General features: G+C 38.1%; 1 protein-coding gene across 1 annotated transcript in view; it reads left to right on the top strand.

Moving 5' to 3' along the window:
- The window catches only part of CPA6 (carboxypeptidase A6), a 332,547-nt gene extending 321,741 nt beyond the window's left edge, over positions 1–10,806 (top strand). Inside the window, exons 9-11 of the mRNA XM_029923746.1 lie at positions 2,696–2,898; positions 7,100–7,184; positions 10,467–10,806. Of these exons, the coding sequence (XP_029779606.1) occupies positions 2,696–2,898; positions 7,100–7,184; positions 10,467–10,654 (476 nt within the window). The 3' untranslated portion in view covers positions 10,655–10,806. The remainder of the gene's footprint in view (positions 1–2,695; positions 2,899–7,099; positions 7,185–10,466) is intronic.
- The last annotated feature ends 7,113 nt before the right edge of the window (positions 10,807–17,919 follow it).

Genomic DNA, 17,919 nt, shown 5'->3' with positions numbered 1-17,919 from the left:
TTTTTTTAATTAAAAAAATTATAGAAAATAAAAGAAGATGTAGTATATATACAATTGAACCAGCACTCATCCATTTTAAAAAATGAAATCTTGCCATTTGCAACAACATGGATGGACCTAGATGGTATTAGCTAAATGAAATAATTCAGACAAGGAAAGACAAATAACATGATTTCACTTACATGAGGAATCTAAAAAGCAAAACAAATAGAACAGACATAAATACAGAGAACTCGCTCTTGCTAGAAAGGAGTGGGTGGAGGGTGGGCAAAATAGCTGAAGGACATTAAGAGATACAAACTTCTAGTTATGAAATAAATAAGTCACTAGGATGTAACATATAGTATAGGGAATACAGTCAATAATGTTGTAATAACACGGTGTGGTGACAGTAACTACACTTACTATGGCGAGCTTTTCATAATGTATGTAACTGTCCATTATGTTGTACACCTGAAACTAACATGATAGTGTACATATAACTATACTTCAATTTAAACAATTAATTTTAAATATATAAATAAAAATGTAAGAACATTAAGTATATGTGTTTATATAAATATACTTTGGAAATATTACTCCAGTGTTGATATTAAAAAGTCAAATGTGAATCTAATCCTTGTTTCTTACGGATGACCTGCTTTCTCTCTGGAATTGTTTCCTTAAATTTCACACTAGTGTGTCAAAGTGTTGACACATTTCCTCTTTATCTCTCGTGTTTTGTATACAAGAAGTCCAATCTTTCCTTGATTGTGGAAAACTTTCAGTGAGCAGTTCTTCAAATATTTAGCTGTTATTTCTTTCCCTATTTGAGCCCCTATTAATTAGATATTGACACTTATTTTATTTTTCATACTCCTTTAATTTTTCTTTCATTTTTTGATGTTTTCCGAGAATGTTTCAAAACATATTCCATCTCATTAATTCACTCATCAACTGTATTCTTTCATCCCATGAATTAAGTTCTCTATTTCTATTCTATCTGATTGGTACTTTTAACTTCTTGTCCCTGTTTAATGTATCCAATGCCCTTCTCTATGCCCTTGAGAATATTTATTAGGATTATTGTAAATCCTTCTTCCCTGGCTCATTAGTTCTCCCTCTGGAAATAGTTGTTCAGTCTGTGATCTCTCCTTTCCAGTGCTTTTCATCAGTGTTCTTCAAATGTCCCTTTATTCGTCCTATGCCTTTTAGAGTATCAGCAATACTGTTCATATTATATTCTGAGTTCCATCCGTATCCCACTTGCTTCTAAGGCATGTCCAGAATTAGACTCAAAGGAGGAAAACCACAATTGCTATAAATTCCCCATCTTAACTCACCCGTAACACAAACAAGATTTAATGACCTCAAGATTTAGCCTGATTTGACTTGGTTATTTTTTCTTATTGAGTAGAATTAGCCTATGTTACAGAATCACCAGAAATTTTCCATTTGTTTATGGCAAAAGACAGTTTTCAAGGGCTTTTGGGAGGGGTAATCATGGCCAGTGGCAAATAACTGTAGAAAATGTAACTCTTTCTAAACATAAAAATGTCTTGGGATTTTAATACTCTGTGATTATTACAGTGAATGTTATTTTTCTTCCTCCACATCATAGACCTATGGGATATATTTTTTTAATTCAAAAATTATTAAATTTGGCTTTGAGGATTTCTTTCTTTTAATTTTAAAAAATTTTTTATGTTTATTTTTGAGAGAGAGAGACAGAGCATGAGTGCAGGAGGGGCAGAGAGAGGGAGACACAGAATCGGAAGCGGTCTCCAGGCTCTTATCCATCAGCACAGACCCAATGTGGAGCCCAAACCCACAAACCACAAGATCATGACCTGAGCCAGAGTCAGATGCTTAACCAACTAAGCCACCCAGGTGCCCCAGTTTTGAGGATTTCTTAACTAAATTCTTACCCCCAAGGTAACTGGAGAAGCCTCTTGGGTTTAACAAAACCGGTTTGGATATTGCTTACCTAAAAACATAATAGAAATTGTTTGGGGATGTTTTGTGGAATTATTTCTGTCTTGCCTTCATGTTCTTGATTGATCAACATCTGTATCTTTCCAGACACCTGTGCAGATATCTAGCCTTTTCTTTTGATATGACATTCACTTACACAACAAATATTTGTTGAACACTTGCCACACTGTTCTAGCTGCCAGGTGCCCAGCAAGGAAGACAGAGTCCCTACTTTCACAGAGCCCTAGAGTTTAATAAAGACTCCAGATTGAATGCAGTTTCTATTAGAGCAGGAAGTTTTTTTCTGTGTTGTTTTTATTGAATACCAGGCTCCTAGAACAGTGTAAATATTGGTTGAATGCTAAACAGGTAAATACTATAGACTAATTACAAGTACGTCAAGTGTTACAGAGGGAAATGCAGGTGTCATGGAGTATAAAAACAGAAGCCTTCCCTGCTCTGGAAGATCATAAAGAATTAGGTCTCTCGCTGATGAAGCCATCCCTTTAGAGAGGTTTATGCAGGCTTAGTTAAGAAATCAGTCCTTATTTCCTATTCAGGCCATGGAGGCTTGAACCACCCTGGATTTTTCAAAACTGATTTCTATAAATGAGAAATTAGATGAATTGCCTAACAGTACCATATGTTTATAGAAATAAAAAATTAGTTTAATGATGCTCATTTGTGTCTCTTGCTTCTCGCCTCTTCACTCCCTCACCCAATTTTCTTTTCTATCTTACAGATGAAGGAGCTTCTATGCACCCTTGTGATGATACCTACTGCGGACCTTTCCCAGAATCTGAGCCGGAAGTGAAAGCTGTAGCCACCTTCCTCCGGAAACACAGGAAGCACATTAGGGCTTACCTCTCCTTTCATGCATATGCTCAGATGTTGCTATATCCCTATTCTTACAAATATGCCACAATCCCCAATTTCAGCTGTGTGGTAAGTATTTGTCCATGTATATGCGTGTCCGGGGTCCTTCTTTTCTAATGCTAAGATGGTTCTAAGCAGTAATGACGTACAGCAAATACATGTTTATTCTAATAAGCATTCTTTATGTTGACTCATTTTTCATAATTATATGAGGTAGGTAACTATTATTGTCCCCATTTTACAGATGAGGAAACTGAAACCTAGGGAAGTTAAGCAATTAGGCCAACAACACACAGCTACTAAGAGCCGTAGCAGGGTTCAGCCCCAGTCTAGCGCCAACATGGCTTTTTTTAACTGCTGTGCTCTGCTGCATCTCAAATGCAGTCATTTCAAACTGATTTACATTCTTACCACAGGTTACACAGAAAGTGTCAGGATGGATTTGATTAGTACTACAGCTTCAGTCACATGTGCAGGGCTATAATTAATTTTATTGAGTAAATAATTGTTCATAAATTACAGTCTGACTCTCATTAATTAAAAGCCAGTTTTAATTTATAAGCGCTCTTTGCTTAATGGTACTCAGTCTCTGGGCATCTATCTGACAAGTTAGTGCTCAGAATGAACAGCCCTTCAAGCATACGATTACTTGGCAGTGATAAAGCAGAATTTCTTTCTCTCCTCATCTCAGAAACCCAACAAACTATCCAATGCAGGGCAAAATTCCTTGTAAAGTGAGTCTGATTCAGGGCCTATAGCATCTAAAGGTCTAAGAATTTCAAAACCAGGTCAAACTAAATATAGTGTGAGAAGTGAGGAAGAAGGAGGAGGTAAAGGGGGGAGAGCTTTGGGGTTGCTGCTCATGTTCTATTCTTTGATCTGGATACTAGTTACATGAGTGTGTGCAACTGGTGATCATTCATTGAGCTAGAAACTTAAAATTTTTATATTATTCTCTATGTGTGTTAAATTTGAATTAAAGGCTTTGAAAGAAGAGAGGCACCCCCTTTCTTTTTATATTTTGAACTCTAAATCCTTCACCAGTTGGTTGGAGTTGCAGGAATCCTGGATCCCAATGTCCAGGACATGGCAGGACTGGGGAACATGAGGAAGAAGGCCTGAGGGAAGGCTTGTATTCTGTCCAAAAGAAGAATTTTTGTTCTTGGCATTCCAAGCAAGAATTCTGAGCAAATTCTCTCCCTTGAGAAATTTTGTAAAGGTGGTAGTTCTATTTAAGAATGCTATTCTTCAGCTACTCAGTGTGTCAATAGACTTGTTGTTGTCATTGTTGTTGCTGTTAACTTGGCACCTTTCCCACCCTGTATCACACAATGCTTCTCCAGGCAAATATTCAGCCCTTTCTGAATTGGGCACAGTGTCTATTTATATTCTTAGAACAGATTATATGGAGTATGCAGTATATTAAATCTATTACATGAGAATGTTCTCCATATTTTGAATTTAGCTTGCTATCAGAAGTTAAGCCTATTTTCATTTTGTCTCAGACTGGAGGTGTGGTATAAAGAGTAGATCAGTGATTCACAACCAAGAATGAATTTGCCTCCCAAGGGACATTGAACAATGTTGAAGACATTTTGATTGTCACAACAAGGCTGGTGGATGTTATTGGCATCTATAGGATAGAAGCCAAGGACACTGCTAAATGCATAGGACAGCCTCCCACAGCACAGAGTTATTTAGTCCAGACTGTCAATAGTGCCACTGTTGAGAAATCCTGTTACCAGGTTACGTATAAGCAAAGTCCCTACAGCCAAGATTAAGATTCTCAGAAACCAGGTAGTCTCAGAATGTTAACCAGAAACCATTAAATTCTAATAAGTTGTTCAAAAACATTTCATCGATATGATAGAGTCTGTATTTCTACTAACATTTTTAGGTCATTCATTAAGTCGCTTTAAATATGGAAATAATTGGGGGCACCTGAGTGGCTCAGTTGGTTAAGTGTCCGACTCTTGATTTCAGTTTAGGTCATGATCTCAGAGTCATGAGATCAAGCTCCGCTGAGCACGGAGCATGTTGAGATTCTCTCCCACGCTCTCTGCCCCTCCCCCACTCACTCACTCACACATTTTCTCTCAGAAAGAAAAGAAGAGAAAAAAAATATTGAATTAAAAATATAATCCTTATTTAGCTGGGGTTCAGTAAGGGAGCCCTGGTGGTGCCTGGGTGGCTCAGTAAGTTAAGCATCCAACTTCCGCTCGGGTCATGATCTCATGGTTCATTAGTTCCAGCCCCGCATCAGACCCTGTGCTGACAGCTCGGAGCCTGGAGCCTGCTTCAGATTGTGTCTCCCTTTCTCTCTGACCCTCCCCACTCATGCTCTCTGTCTGTCTGTCTCTCTCTCTCTCTCTCTGTCTCAAAAATAAATGAAAATATTAAAAAAATGTTTTTAAATTAGTGAGGCCTGGGTCCTTTTGGACCTTTGGAAGAGGAAACAATAAAGAAAGGAGGAATTGCTTAAACTCTTTCAAATAGGTGTCTAGCTACACCACCCTGGAAAATAATTCTTGGAGAATTTTATGAAGTTTTCACTTTTTGTGGAGTAATCATATCTAGGCCTCTCACCAACACATACCTGCATCTGAGCGGCAGAAGTATAGTGAGCTCAAAGGTTAAAGCTATGCATGTGTTTTTTTTGCAAATAGGCCAATAGGTTGTATTTTTTTTCTTAATAGATTTTGGGGTGGGAATTTAGTTCTCTGGAATAATGAGGAGCAAAACTCTCCTCACCAGCAGAATACAGTAATCTTCTAAATGTAGAAAGATCTGTCCTTGCCATGGAATATTGCTAAAACCATTGGAGAAGATGTTAAAATCTCAGAACATTCTCCATAAAGGTATTTGGTATTATGGTGTTTACGTTCCTTCTCTGTTGGCTCCTGAGAGGAGAATGTCATCATCAGTGAGATCAATAATAAATTGTCCGCCAGGTTCTGGAGCCCGGCCCCTTCGTATCCACAGAGAGTGGCATTTGCTGCAAATACATCCCTGAGGTGAATGAGGGCAGCAAGGCGAAGCCGGGTCCAACACGAAGCACCGTGCTGCCCAGAGTACTTCAAGTGATGTATTAAATTATTCATCGGCAAATTGAAATGGGAGAGCTGTATACTGGTTTCAACATACTTCTTTTCCTCTCGCTGGTCATATAATACTTCTCGAACTCCTTATTGAAACTAATGCTGCTATACCATTTGAAAATGCTTTCAAGTGTAGTTTGTATCCTTTCAGTTCATGTAGTAGTTTTGTTGTGTTGATTATTCTTCCTGGTTTTTGGCATTGATAGGAAGAGCTCCACCTCAGAATTTCTACATCTTAGCAGTACCTGAGCTCTGTCAGAGGCATATGTAACCTCATAAGTTATGGAGCATTCTGAAATTGTATCCCCATTCCCCTGGGGGTAAATGAATAGCATAAGAGAAGTCACTCTTCCTGAACTAAAGGGTTTCTTAATTGATGAAGTATGTACTTACGGATCAATAAGATTATCTTGATACTCTTGCAGAGCTATGCTTATTCAACATTCATGCAAGAAATATTGATTAAGCATCTATTATACACAGGCACATTGCTGAATACTGCATATGTAGCTATGAAGGAGCCTGACATGGGCTCTGTCCTATCAAACATTTGTAATTTATAAAAACAAGTGTCTCTGAATAAAAGTGAAGAGGACAGAACACTAAATCAGCATCAGGAGATATGGGTACTTGACCACTCCTTGCTATGTAATCCCAGCCTTGCTGAGCCTTTCTTTTCTTGTCTTTAAAATGGGAATATTAGGGGTGCCTCGGTGGCTCAGTCAGTTAAACCTCTGGCTTCGGCTCAGGTCAGATCTCACGTTCGTGGGTTCAAGCCCCGCATCAGGCTCTGTGCTGACAGCTAGCTCAGAGCCTGGAGCCTGCTTCTGGTTCTGTGTCTCCTTCTCTCTCTGCCCCTCCCCTTCTCAGGCTCTGTCTCTCTCTGTATCAAAAATAAATAAAACATTAAAAAATTTTTAAATAAATAAAATAAAATGGGAATATTACTGATTACTGGTCTGGTGTGAGGATCATTCAAAGGAAATAATGTGTTCTAAAACACATTGTAAACTGCAGCGTGTGACAAAGAATAATATTAAATATGGCTATTGCTTAATGTGCTCAACCTTACTCTCCAAATTGATGACTGGTAATGCTCAGATAACATGCCAGTGTTTCCAAAGGTTTCAATGCAATGATGGAAAGTGATAGTTCTCCATTTTCCCTTATAGGAATCTGCAGCTTATAAAGCTGTGAATGCACTTCGGTCAGTATATGGGGTACAGTATAGATATGGACCTGCCTCCAGCACGTTGTGTAAGTTTCCTGTGTGTTTTGTGTTTGACTCATCTGAACCAAGATCCTGTATAATGACTTCCCTTTAAAAAAAAAAAAAAAAGAAAGAAAGAAAGAAAGAAAAGAAAGTGTGTCCCCCTTAAAGAGAAGTTTTTGACAACCAAATCAGCCAAGGAAGATGAGAGAGTTTATATCTGATTAGTTTTACACTGCTTGACAGAAATCACTGTACCAATCTAAATAAATTCTAAGCAGAGAATATTCTAAGCATGTAGTAATGACTACAAAGTTGAATTGAGATCTTTTGACAGTAGAAAGCACCCAAATGGGCTCCTTTAGCAATTGTAACTACATTAAAGGTGGAAATGGGCCTTGAGAAGGTAATGAAGTAATGTCTCAGCCCTAAAAGAGCTTACCTTTTATTCCTTACCTCCACCATTCTTGTTATGAAATTCTGTTTCTTACATAACACCTTAAAGCTGAATTTCCCCTTAAAAGATAATTAAAATATTTCTTAGTTTATAGCAACTGGGTATGTGGAAAGAACTTGAACAAAGAGTCAGAAGACATGGATTCTTGTCTTAATTCTGCTGCCAATTGTGATATAATCCTGGCCAAGATACTAATCCTGGGCTTCAGTTTCCATAATTGTTTTCTATATATTTTTTTACATTTATTTGTTTTTGAGAGACAGAGAAAGAGTGTGAGCAAGGGAGGGACAGAGAGAGAAAGAAAGACACGGAATCCAAAGCAGGCTCCAGGCTCTGAGCTAGTGGTCAGCACAGAGCCCAATGCGGGGCTCGAACCCACGAACCATGAGATCATGACCCCGAAGTAGGACGCTAATCCAACTGAGCCACCTAGTTGCTCCTCCACAACTGTTAAGTGAGGAATTGGACGAGGTCATTTCTCATGGCCTTTTAAACTCTAAAATTTATTAATTATATGACTTGGAAAACTTAGCATGAGATCAAATACGTCTGAATGTCTACATATGCGCACATGCACACACACACATATACACACAGGTTGTATGTGTCTGTATGGAGCATGACATCCAATATTGCTTTCAGTGAAGTACAAAATTTCTCTTTCTTTAACCTACCCAGTGTTATATTCCTAACCACCCACTTTCTTGAAACTTCAGAAGAAAAGCTTGGTTTGTCAATTAACATTGACCTATCATATAAGTTTATCCTAATAATGAGAATGTCTTAAGTATTAGAATTTTTTGCAAAGTCTATGATCATTGGCCTCATGCTGACCTCTTTAGAAATGTTTTTTGGTACGGCCATCCTGAAAGAGGAAAGACAGTATTTTTTTAAGTCATAGTCCTAATTATCACCAATATAACACATATTAGTTTTCAACATTAATTTTTAAAAATCTCACGCTTTACCTTTTCAGCTTGGTATCAAGGCACAGTCACGGTATTATATTTACCAAGAACAATCTGTTACCATAGAAATGAGGCTGTCACATCACCATGACGTAACTCTTGGCACATATTGACTCTGACTTTGGCTTCTATGACTACTATTTGCAGTTCCAGTGTACTCTAATCCAGAGAGACAGTGAAGCCACAGCCTCCCTTCTATCCTTAATCAAAGCAAGGGAGTCTGAGAAATGGCAAAGTCATTTATTTGCCTTAACTTAATAATCTACCTCTAACTTGTCCTGACAGAAGCAGTATAAAAAGTGATATTATTTGAGCAGATGAACATGCTTTGAAAATTTTTTTAATAGTAATAGTGTTAGGTCAGTCTGGATCATACTGATTTCAAGAAAAAAGTATAGGGGCGCCTGGGTGGCTCGGTCGGTTAAGCATCTGGCTTCAGCTCAGGTCATGATCTCACGGTTTGTGGGTTCAAGCCCCGCGTTGGGCTCTGTGCTGACAGCTCAGAGCCTGGAGCCTGCTTCAGATTCTGTCTCCCTCTCTCTTGCCCTCCCCACTCATGCTCTGTCTCTCTCTGTCTCAAAAAGAAATAAAACATTAAAAAAAATTTTTTTCAAGAAAAAAGTATATAAAGATTCTTCTATCAAAAATTTATTAAACAATTATTAAGAGCCTGTTATGCTTAAAAACTACACACTAGGCACTTTGGGGTGTAAAGATGCAAAATAATAGGGGCTATGTCTCCTAGTACATGATTTCATTTAACTTCCACAACAGCACTATGCAGTAGGTATTATAATCTCTTTTTCTAAAGAGAAGATTATGGTTCAGACGAGTCACAGGAGGTGGTGGGACACATACAGCCCGAGCCCTTAGTCTGCCTCTACTGCCTGCACTTTCAACTCTGTGCTGACCAGCTGTAGCATGAGATGTCACAGGAGCCAGAAGGACAGAGCTGCCAGTGGATTAGCAGCTATGCTAAATGCTGTTGAGAGGTTGAAAGTGGTATCTGGGGTGGTGGAGGGGGGACAAAAAAGGAAAAGAGATTAGGCCTGCTGTCATTGGTGACCTTCAAGAACTAAGGTTTCATATTCAAGTAGAGGTAAGAACCAGATTGAAAGCGGTTGAGGATACAGAGGCAATATATATAGATTCTCTTTGCATTCTAAAGCAAAAGGACAAAGAAAAAGAGGGTGGCACATAGCATGAGAAGGAAGTGCTATAGGAAATCAGTGCTTAAATATTTTGGTCAATGCAGATGCAAGAGAGGGTGGTTCAATTAATGAAACAAGGTCCCAGGGAAGGGACTCTCTCACTACCAGAGAAGACAAGATGACACCTGTAAAAAACAAGCATCCTGTCCTCCTCTGAGCTGGAAGAAAGAAAGCCACAGGGCTGTGGTGTCAGTAGAGGAGGTGGTGGGCTGATTACTTTGTGTGGGCCTGAGGACAATGGTAAAGTGAGGGGCAGGACGATAAGAGCATGAGAAAGGTTCATTTAGAGAAGGCCTAGAAAAAGGAGCCTGGAGCAGCAATGGGATTTTATAGCAAAGACTTTTTCCAGCTCCGTCTCAAGGAGTGAAAGCAAAGAAATTGAGCCAGGAATTAGTTTGTTTATGGGTGGCTGATGTGTGGGTGGAGATAAATGTCACTGGAATTGAGGCTGAGAAATCTTGAGATCATCACTCTAGAAAAGCATTACTACTTAGACTAGTTCCTCAAAGATTATAGCAGGTAGGATTTTTAGTTCCAGGAGCCCAGTGCAAGGAACCACTGTTAAATCATTCTTGTTGAAACAGTATTTAATTGCCAGGATTTAGGACAGCTTGGTAAGCAAATAATATATATGAACTTTGAAAATTATGCAGACTCTTTAGTGAGGATCTTTTTTTTCTTTTTAACTTTTAGATGTGAGCTCTGGTAACTCAATGGATTGGGCCTACAAAACTGGAATACCCTACACATTTGCTTTTGAACTTCGTGATACTGGACATTTTGGATTTTTACTCCCAGAGATACTCATCAAACCGACCTGTACAGAGACCATGCTGGCTGTGAAGAACATCACAATACACCTCCTAAAGAAGTGTCCCTGAGGCAACCACCAGAGAGAGAGCGGATTCTGTGCAAGGGCTACCTTGTAGTGGGTGGAAATTTTTTAAATAGAAGAGCATCTTAGAATGCACATATCTGTGGGCTTTCAAAGGACCTACTCATGCAATTCAAGTTTCTGTTACAATAAAAAAATGATAAAAAAAAATAAACATAGCCTAGTTTGCTCTAAGAGAAAGCATCCATGGTATATACGTTTAGAGTCTTATCTGATTAAGGGGGAGAGGGAATATTTTCAAGCTCTATTATCTCAAGAAATGTACACATTAAGGATTTCACTGCAATAAATCTCCTTTTTTCAGTTAAGATTTAGGCTACTAATGTTGTGTCATCAGTTGGTTTTCATTTGAAATGGAAATGTTTCAAATGAAAAGAACTATATTTCTTAATAAATATACAACTTATTGAGATCTCAGATGTTTCACATCTTCCTCCCTGGCATCAGTGCACATAAAGCTGTAAAAACAAAGCAAGACAGGGGCACCTGGGTGGCTCAGTCGGTTAAGCCTCCGACTTCGGCTCAGGTCAGATCTCACGTTCGTGGGTTCGAGCCCCGCGTCAGGCTCTGTGCTGACAGCTAGCTCGGAGCCTGGAGCCTGCTTCCAGTTCTGTGTCTCCTTCTCTCCCTGACCCTCCCTCTCTCATGCTCTGTCTCTCCTGTATCAAAAATTAATAAAAAACATTAAAAAAAATTAAAAAAAAAAAACAAAAAAAAACAAAGCAAGACAAAGCATTCATGTTCAGACTCTGAGAATATCACTTACCAAAAAAAAAAAAAAAGAGTAAACATTAGTTTACTAATTACTAATTGTAATGGGGTGCCAGACATAGTGTTAAGAGCTTTACACTAATAATCTCATTTATTACTCAAATATGTAAGGTAGATACTACCAATATCCTCATTTTTCAGATGAGTAATTTGAGACTTAGAAAAGTGATATATGGGGCACCTGGGTGGCTCAATTGGTTAAGCATCTGACTTTGGTTCAGGTCATGATCTCATGATTTGTGGGTTGGAGCCCCGCATAGGGCTCTGTGCTAACAGCTCATATCCAGGAGCCTGCTTTGGATTCTGTGTCTCCCTCTCTGTCTGCCTCTCTCTCTCTTGCACTCTGTCTCTTTCTCTCTCTCAAAAAGAAATAAACATTAACAAAAAAAATTGAAAGAAGAAAAGTGATATATATTTCCATTTCCAAGAATATGACAGGATAGATATCAGACTGCTGGAAATAACTAAACTTCTGGACAAAATATAATTTTTAAATGATTATTTATTTTTAGAGAGAGAGTGCAAGCAAGGGAGGAGCAGAGAGATGGAGGGAGAGAATCCCACACAGGATCCACAATGTCAGCACAGAACCCAACACAGAGCTTAGTCTCACGACCATGAGATCATGACCTGATCCAAAATCAAGAGTCAGGCACTTAACCAACTGAATCACCCAGGTACCCCAAAATATAATTTTTAATCATCTTTAAAACATCAAACAAAGAGCTAGGAAAATCTCCATTTAGACATGGAATGAAGGCAGGAATCTAGAAAGGTAAGTGATACACCATTTTCCTGAGGGCATTTGTCAAAATAGGTGAGTGCAGAGTTTGATTTTCACAGCATTTTGGAGGATAGGAACAGAGAACAAAGCCCAAGTCTACTCCAAAGTTGGAGGTCTAATAACATATTCTCCTCCTACCAGACTTCCAAGATTCCAAAGAGCTATATGTTCAGTTTAAGGGCAAATTACAAATAAACTTCCATATTACCTTCAAGGGAAAATTTATTATTTCAAAATTTGGCAAGAGTAAAGAGGGGAGACACTACAGCTGAATCATAGGTCAATTCTCACCAGTTTGTGGCCCAAATTCAGACTACTTAAATAGTCCAATAAACCTCTAGCCAAGACTTTAATTCAGATTAATCCCAGATTGGTTATCCCCTCCAAGAATTTGGTAGAAGGAAATGCAAATCCTCTCAGAGGATTTATCTGACCAAGACGCATCATGAACACCACCAGAATGAAAAGATAAACCTAAAAATTTCCAGAAAGAAGGTGAGATGATCACAAAGGAATGAGGACTAGAACATGAAACTTCTCAACACTACCACTGAAGCTTGAAGACCATGGAGAAATGCCTTTAGAGTTTTCAGGGGACAGTCTATCCTAAAAATCTACCCCTAGCAAAGTGATAATGAAAAGAGATGGTAAAATATAAATATTTTCATAAAATTGGGGTCCTAAATTATTAGGGAAAATCCTGAGGGATATATGCTCTACCAAACTGAGAGGGGAAGCCAAAAAAAGTATATATATATATATATATATATATATATATATATATATATATATAATCTCAGAAATCAGGAATCCCCACATAGGAGAAAGGCATAGGGAAAAAAATTTCAAGATAACAGTGAAAAGTCCAAGTAACAGCTGTATACCAGGCTTAAAGAACCACCAAAGTGGAATAGAAGGAAAACTAAAGCCTCAGATGAAATTCTCCAAGATGAACAGGAAACAGAACACATGTGCAGAGACAGTTTTTACTTCTATCAGAAAATCTGCGGATGGATTAGTAATAAAAGCACAGAAACCAAGAAAACAAAAACAAAATGCAGCTGTTAACTCTGGTGCAAACAATAGGCAATAGAAGAGAAGAAATATAATAATAATATACTATATGATATAGTTATAAACTATATTAATATATTTAAAATTATTTTAGCCCTAAATATTGACTTAACCAAAAACTGTGATATAAATATATTTGAAGGGGAGGAAGAAGTATGTGAAAGGAGGGATATAGGAGAGCTAAATCTTCATCTGCTGTAGCAGGAAGTCAATAGACAACATCTCAAACTGAAAGAAAAATATCAAGAAATAACAGGATATGCATGTTTTCTAGACATAAGAGAAAATTCTCGAAGAAACAATGTAGAAGATTAACAATTATTCGGCTAAGGAGAGGGAGTTGGGAGTAAGGAAGGATGAAGTAGAGGACTACAATTTTTAATATAAGCCTTGTCATTATTTGACTGGCCTTGTTTTTTTAATTATGAAAAATATCAGACAAAGTATATTCCTTTTAAAGGGAGAATGTTTGGGGCGCCTGGGTGGCTCAGTCAGTTAAGCAGCCGACTTCAGCTCAGGTCATGATCTCACGGTTTGTGGGTTCGAGCCCCGCGTAGGGCACTGTGCTGACAGCTCAGAGCCTGGAGCCTGCTTCAGATTCTGTGTCTCCCTTTCTCTTTGACCCTCCCTTGCTTGCGCTGCCTCTCTCTGTCTCTGAAAAACGAATATAAAACATTAAAAATAAATTTTAAAGGAAGAATGTTTTTATCTTTTTAATTTTGTTTTGGAAGTATTCTAACACTTTTTATTTTTATTTTTTTATTTAATTTTAGTTAACATACAGTGCAATGTTGGCTTCAGGAGTAGAATTCAGTGATTCTTCACTTACACGTAACACACCCAGGGTTCATCCCAACAAATGCCCTTCTTAATACCCATCACCCATTTAGCCCTTCTCCCCGACCTTCCTCTATCAAACCTTATTTTGTTCTCTACTGTAAAGAGTCTCTTACAGTTTTCCTCGCTCCTTTTACCCCCCAAATGTTCATCTGTTTCGCTTCTTAACTTCCACATATGAGTAAAGTCATATGATATTTATCTTTCTCTGACTTATTTCACTTAGCATAATACATTCTAGTTCTATCCACGCTGTTAAAAATGGCAAAAATTCATTCTTTTTGATCTCCGTGTAATATTCCATTGTGTATATATACCACATCTTCTTTATCCATTTGTCAGTTGATGGACATTTGGGTTCTTTCCATAATTTGGCTATTATTGATACCACTGCTATAAATATTGGGGTGCATGTGCCCCTTAGAATCAGCATTTTTGTATCCTTTGGCTAAATACCAAGTAGTGCAATTGCTGGGTTATAGGGTTCCCTGCTTTTAATTTTTTGAGGAACCTCCATACTGTTTTTCCAGAATGATTGCATCTATTTGCATTCCAACCAGCAATGCAAAAAGGGTTCCCCTTTCTCCACATCCCCGCCAACACCTGTTGTTTGTTGTGTTGTTAATTTTAGCCATTCTGACTGGAATGCTGTAGTATTTCATCATGGTTGTGATTTGTATTTCCCTGATAATGAGTAATGTTGAGCATCTTTTCATGTGTCTGTTAGCCATCTGGATGTCTTCTTTGAAAGTGTCTATTCATGTCTTTCCTGCTTTGTTGAGGAATAACTAACCATATAGTTGTAGGTCCATTTCTGGGTTTTCTATTCTGTTCCATTGATCTGTGTGTCTGTTTTTATGCCAGTACCGTACTGTCTTATGACTACAGCTTTGTAAAATAGCTTGAAATTCTGAATTGTGATGTCACTAGATCTGTTTTTCTTCTTCAGAATTGCTTTGGCTACTAGGGATCCTTTTGTGGTTTCATACAAGCTTTAGGATTATTTATTCTAGCTCTGTGAAAAGTGGTATTTTGATAGGGATTACATTAAATGTGCAGATTTATGTCCAGTCCATTAAACATGGAATGCTTTTCCATTTCTTTGTGTCCTAGGAAGAGTGTTTTTTAAAGCAACCTCCCAACTATTTACCACCCAGTCTTTTTGATATTAATAAAATGTACATTATTTCAATAAAAATTTGAAATTTAAAAGAAATATTAAATAGATCACATGTGGAATGCCTAGCACAGAACCTAGAATATAGTAGGCAATCAGGAAATACTAATTGTTTCTATGCTTCATAAAATCTAATATCTTTTTATCTTGTAATTCCAGTTATATTTGTAGGAATGGATCTCAGGCAGGTTTGAGGCTCAGTCCTGCTAAGAAATAGTATACCTGGGAATTTAAACTTTAGTTCATCCTATCTGGTGATAAATGCTCAGAAATGACCTGGGACTTGGGGGATGGGGGGCGGTTATGTTAGTTATTTCTACTCATAGAACAGGCAAAACCCAAAGTGTCCAGAATGACCAGAAAGACCATAAGCTTCTGAAGACTCCCAAGGTTGGAAAGGTGCTGCTTCTTAAAGTACCTGACAAAGAGGCACACTGTTGCCTGGTGTCATCTACGCCATCCTGAACCCTTGATCCCAGGAAACTCTCCCAACTGATTGCAAGCATGCTGTGTTTCCCCCAGTCTGTTAGCTTCCTGTGTCCAGACCATTTGCTGGTGTCTGGTGATGCCTTTCCATCAAACATGATCACGCCTGTAACAATTCAACAATAAACAACTCTTGAATATCGAGGGAGAAGAAAATAGATAACCCCCCAAATTCAAATTTTATATTATGTTTTTATTTTTTATTTTTTTAATGTTTTATTTATTTTTGAGAGAGAGACAGTGAGAGCAGGGGAGGGGCAGAGAGAGAGGGAGACACAGAATCTGAAGACAGGCTCCAGGCTCTGAGCTAGCTGTCCAGCACAGAGCCCGACGCGGGGCTCGAACCCATGAACTGCCAGAGCATAACCTGAGCCAAAGCCAGACTCTCAACCGACTGAGCAACCCAGGCACCCCTGTATTATATTTTTAATTGCCATCTATTCCATGCCCTATGGAATAGGTTAGCAAGTTAATCTCAAGAATTTACATTTATATTATATTATTATTTTATTTTTCTCTGCCCTTTGTGTAGTGCAGATATTGAGTAATGTTTTTTCAAAGTCAAAAAGAGGGCAACAGAAAATGTACAAGCTGAATAACCCACAGACTAGCTGGTATATAGCTTCTCTATTATCCACTTATCAATTCAGAATGAAATTTTGCCTTCATGAACCTCATGTAAATTCTTTGCAGTGATTACTCTCACATTTCGGTAGCACTGTATATATTTTACAGCTCAAATTCTATAAGTGGATCTTTTAATATTTATAGGCTATTTTCATTTTTAATCTTTTAAACTAAGTCACAAAATGTACTGTTGGATGATGTATGTTCAAGGCACTGCAAGGTGCTATGTGTGAGCAGGGGTGCTGAGAACCCCTGCATTTTTTAAAATAGTTTAGCAAGACACCCCCCCATCCCCACTACTATTAAAAGCAATTTTACAGATTCTGGTTATGTTAAGCTGTAACTCTAGGACTGCCATAGCAAATTTCCACAAATTGGGTGGCTAAAACAATAGAAATCTGTCATCCCAGTTCTAGAGGCTAGAAGTCCAAAATCAAGGAAAGTAAGGGTCCTGCCCCCTCTGAAACCTATAGGGAATTCTTCCTTGCCTCTTCTTAGTTGTTCCTTGATTGCCAGCAATCTCTAGTGTTCCTTGCTGCTACATAATTTCAAACTTACTCTTCCTCTCACACAGGCCTCCTCTCTGTGTGTCTCTTCTCCTCACATGGCCGTGTTCTTGGAAACACATCAGTCATACTGGATTAGTTGTCCACCCTACTTCAGTATGAACTCATCTTAAGGAATTACATCTGCAGTGACCCTGTTTCCAATAAGGCCCAATGCTTTTTTTTTTTTTTTTAATGTTTAGTCATTCTTGAGAGAGACAGAGCACAAGTGGGGGAGAGGAAGAGAGAGAGGGAGACACAGTATCCGAAGCAGATTCCAAGCTGTCAGCACAGAGCCCAATGCGGAGCCTGAACCTACAAACCACGAGATCATGACCTGAGCCAAAGTTGACACTCAAGCAGCTGAGCCACCCAAGTCCTCCGAATAAGGTTCCTAATTACTAAGCCACCCAGGTGCCCCTGATAAGGTCCCATTCTGAGGTACAGGCAGTTAAAACTTCAATATATCTTTTTGGGAGGAAACAAAACTCAACCCATGACAGTGGACAAGTGGACAACATCTCATGATATTGATGTTAATGAGCCTATTTACAAAGCCAAAGAGAGGTGAGTCTTGCTTCAGATTACTCTTTTGTTCTCAAGCCTAACTGCTGGGGAATACATAAAACAATAAAGCATAGTTTTTAAATTCTAACACTCCTGATAAGATTGTTTTTAATAGACTATTAATGGGACATAATAATCTATTCTTTATAGTTAACTTTTCAAATAATAAAATTATAGCTCAAATTATGATTTACTTTCATAAAACAGGAAATTTGTCAGTTTTAGGTAGCATCATATATTACCTTTACTTTTGATAATTCTTTTGAGCTGCTGCATCATAAGAAGTATTTACAGCTAAGTTATGCTAGATCAAATCTAATTGATTAAATCAGAATTCTGTGCAATGTTAATTAAAGTATGCTCTAGATTAAGCAAAGTAATTA

This window comes from Suricata suricatta, chromosome 15 (assembly GCF_006229205.1).
Source record: "Suricata suricatta isolate VVHF042 chromosome 15, meerkat_22Aug2017_6uvM2_HiC, whole genome shotgun sequence".
In the NCBI taxonomy this organism is placed as follows: domain Eukaryota; kingdom Metazoa; phylum Chordata; class Mammalia; order Carnivora; family Herpestidae; genus Suricata; species Suricata suricatta.
Note: the sequence above shows the minus strand (reverse complement) of the source record. Positions and strands in the feature narration are given on the sequence as shown.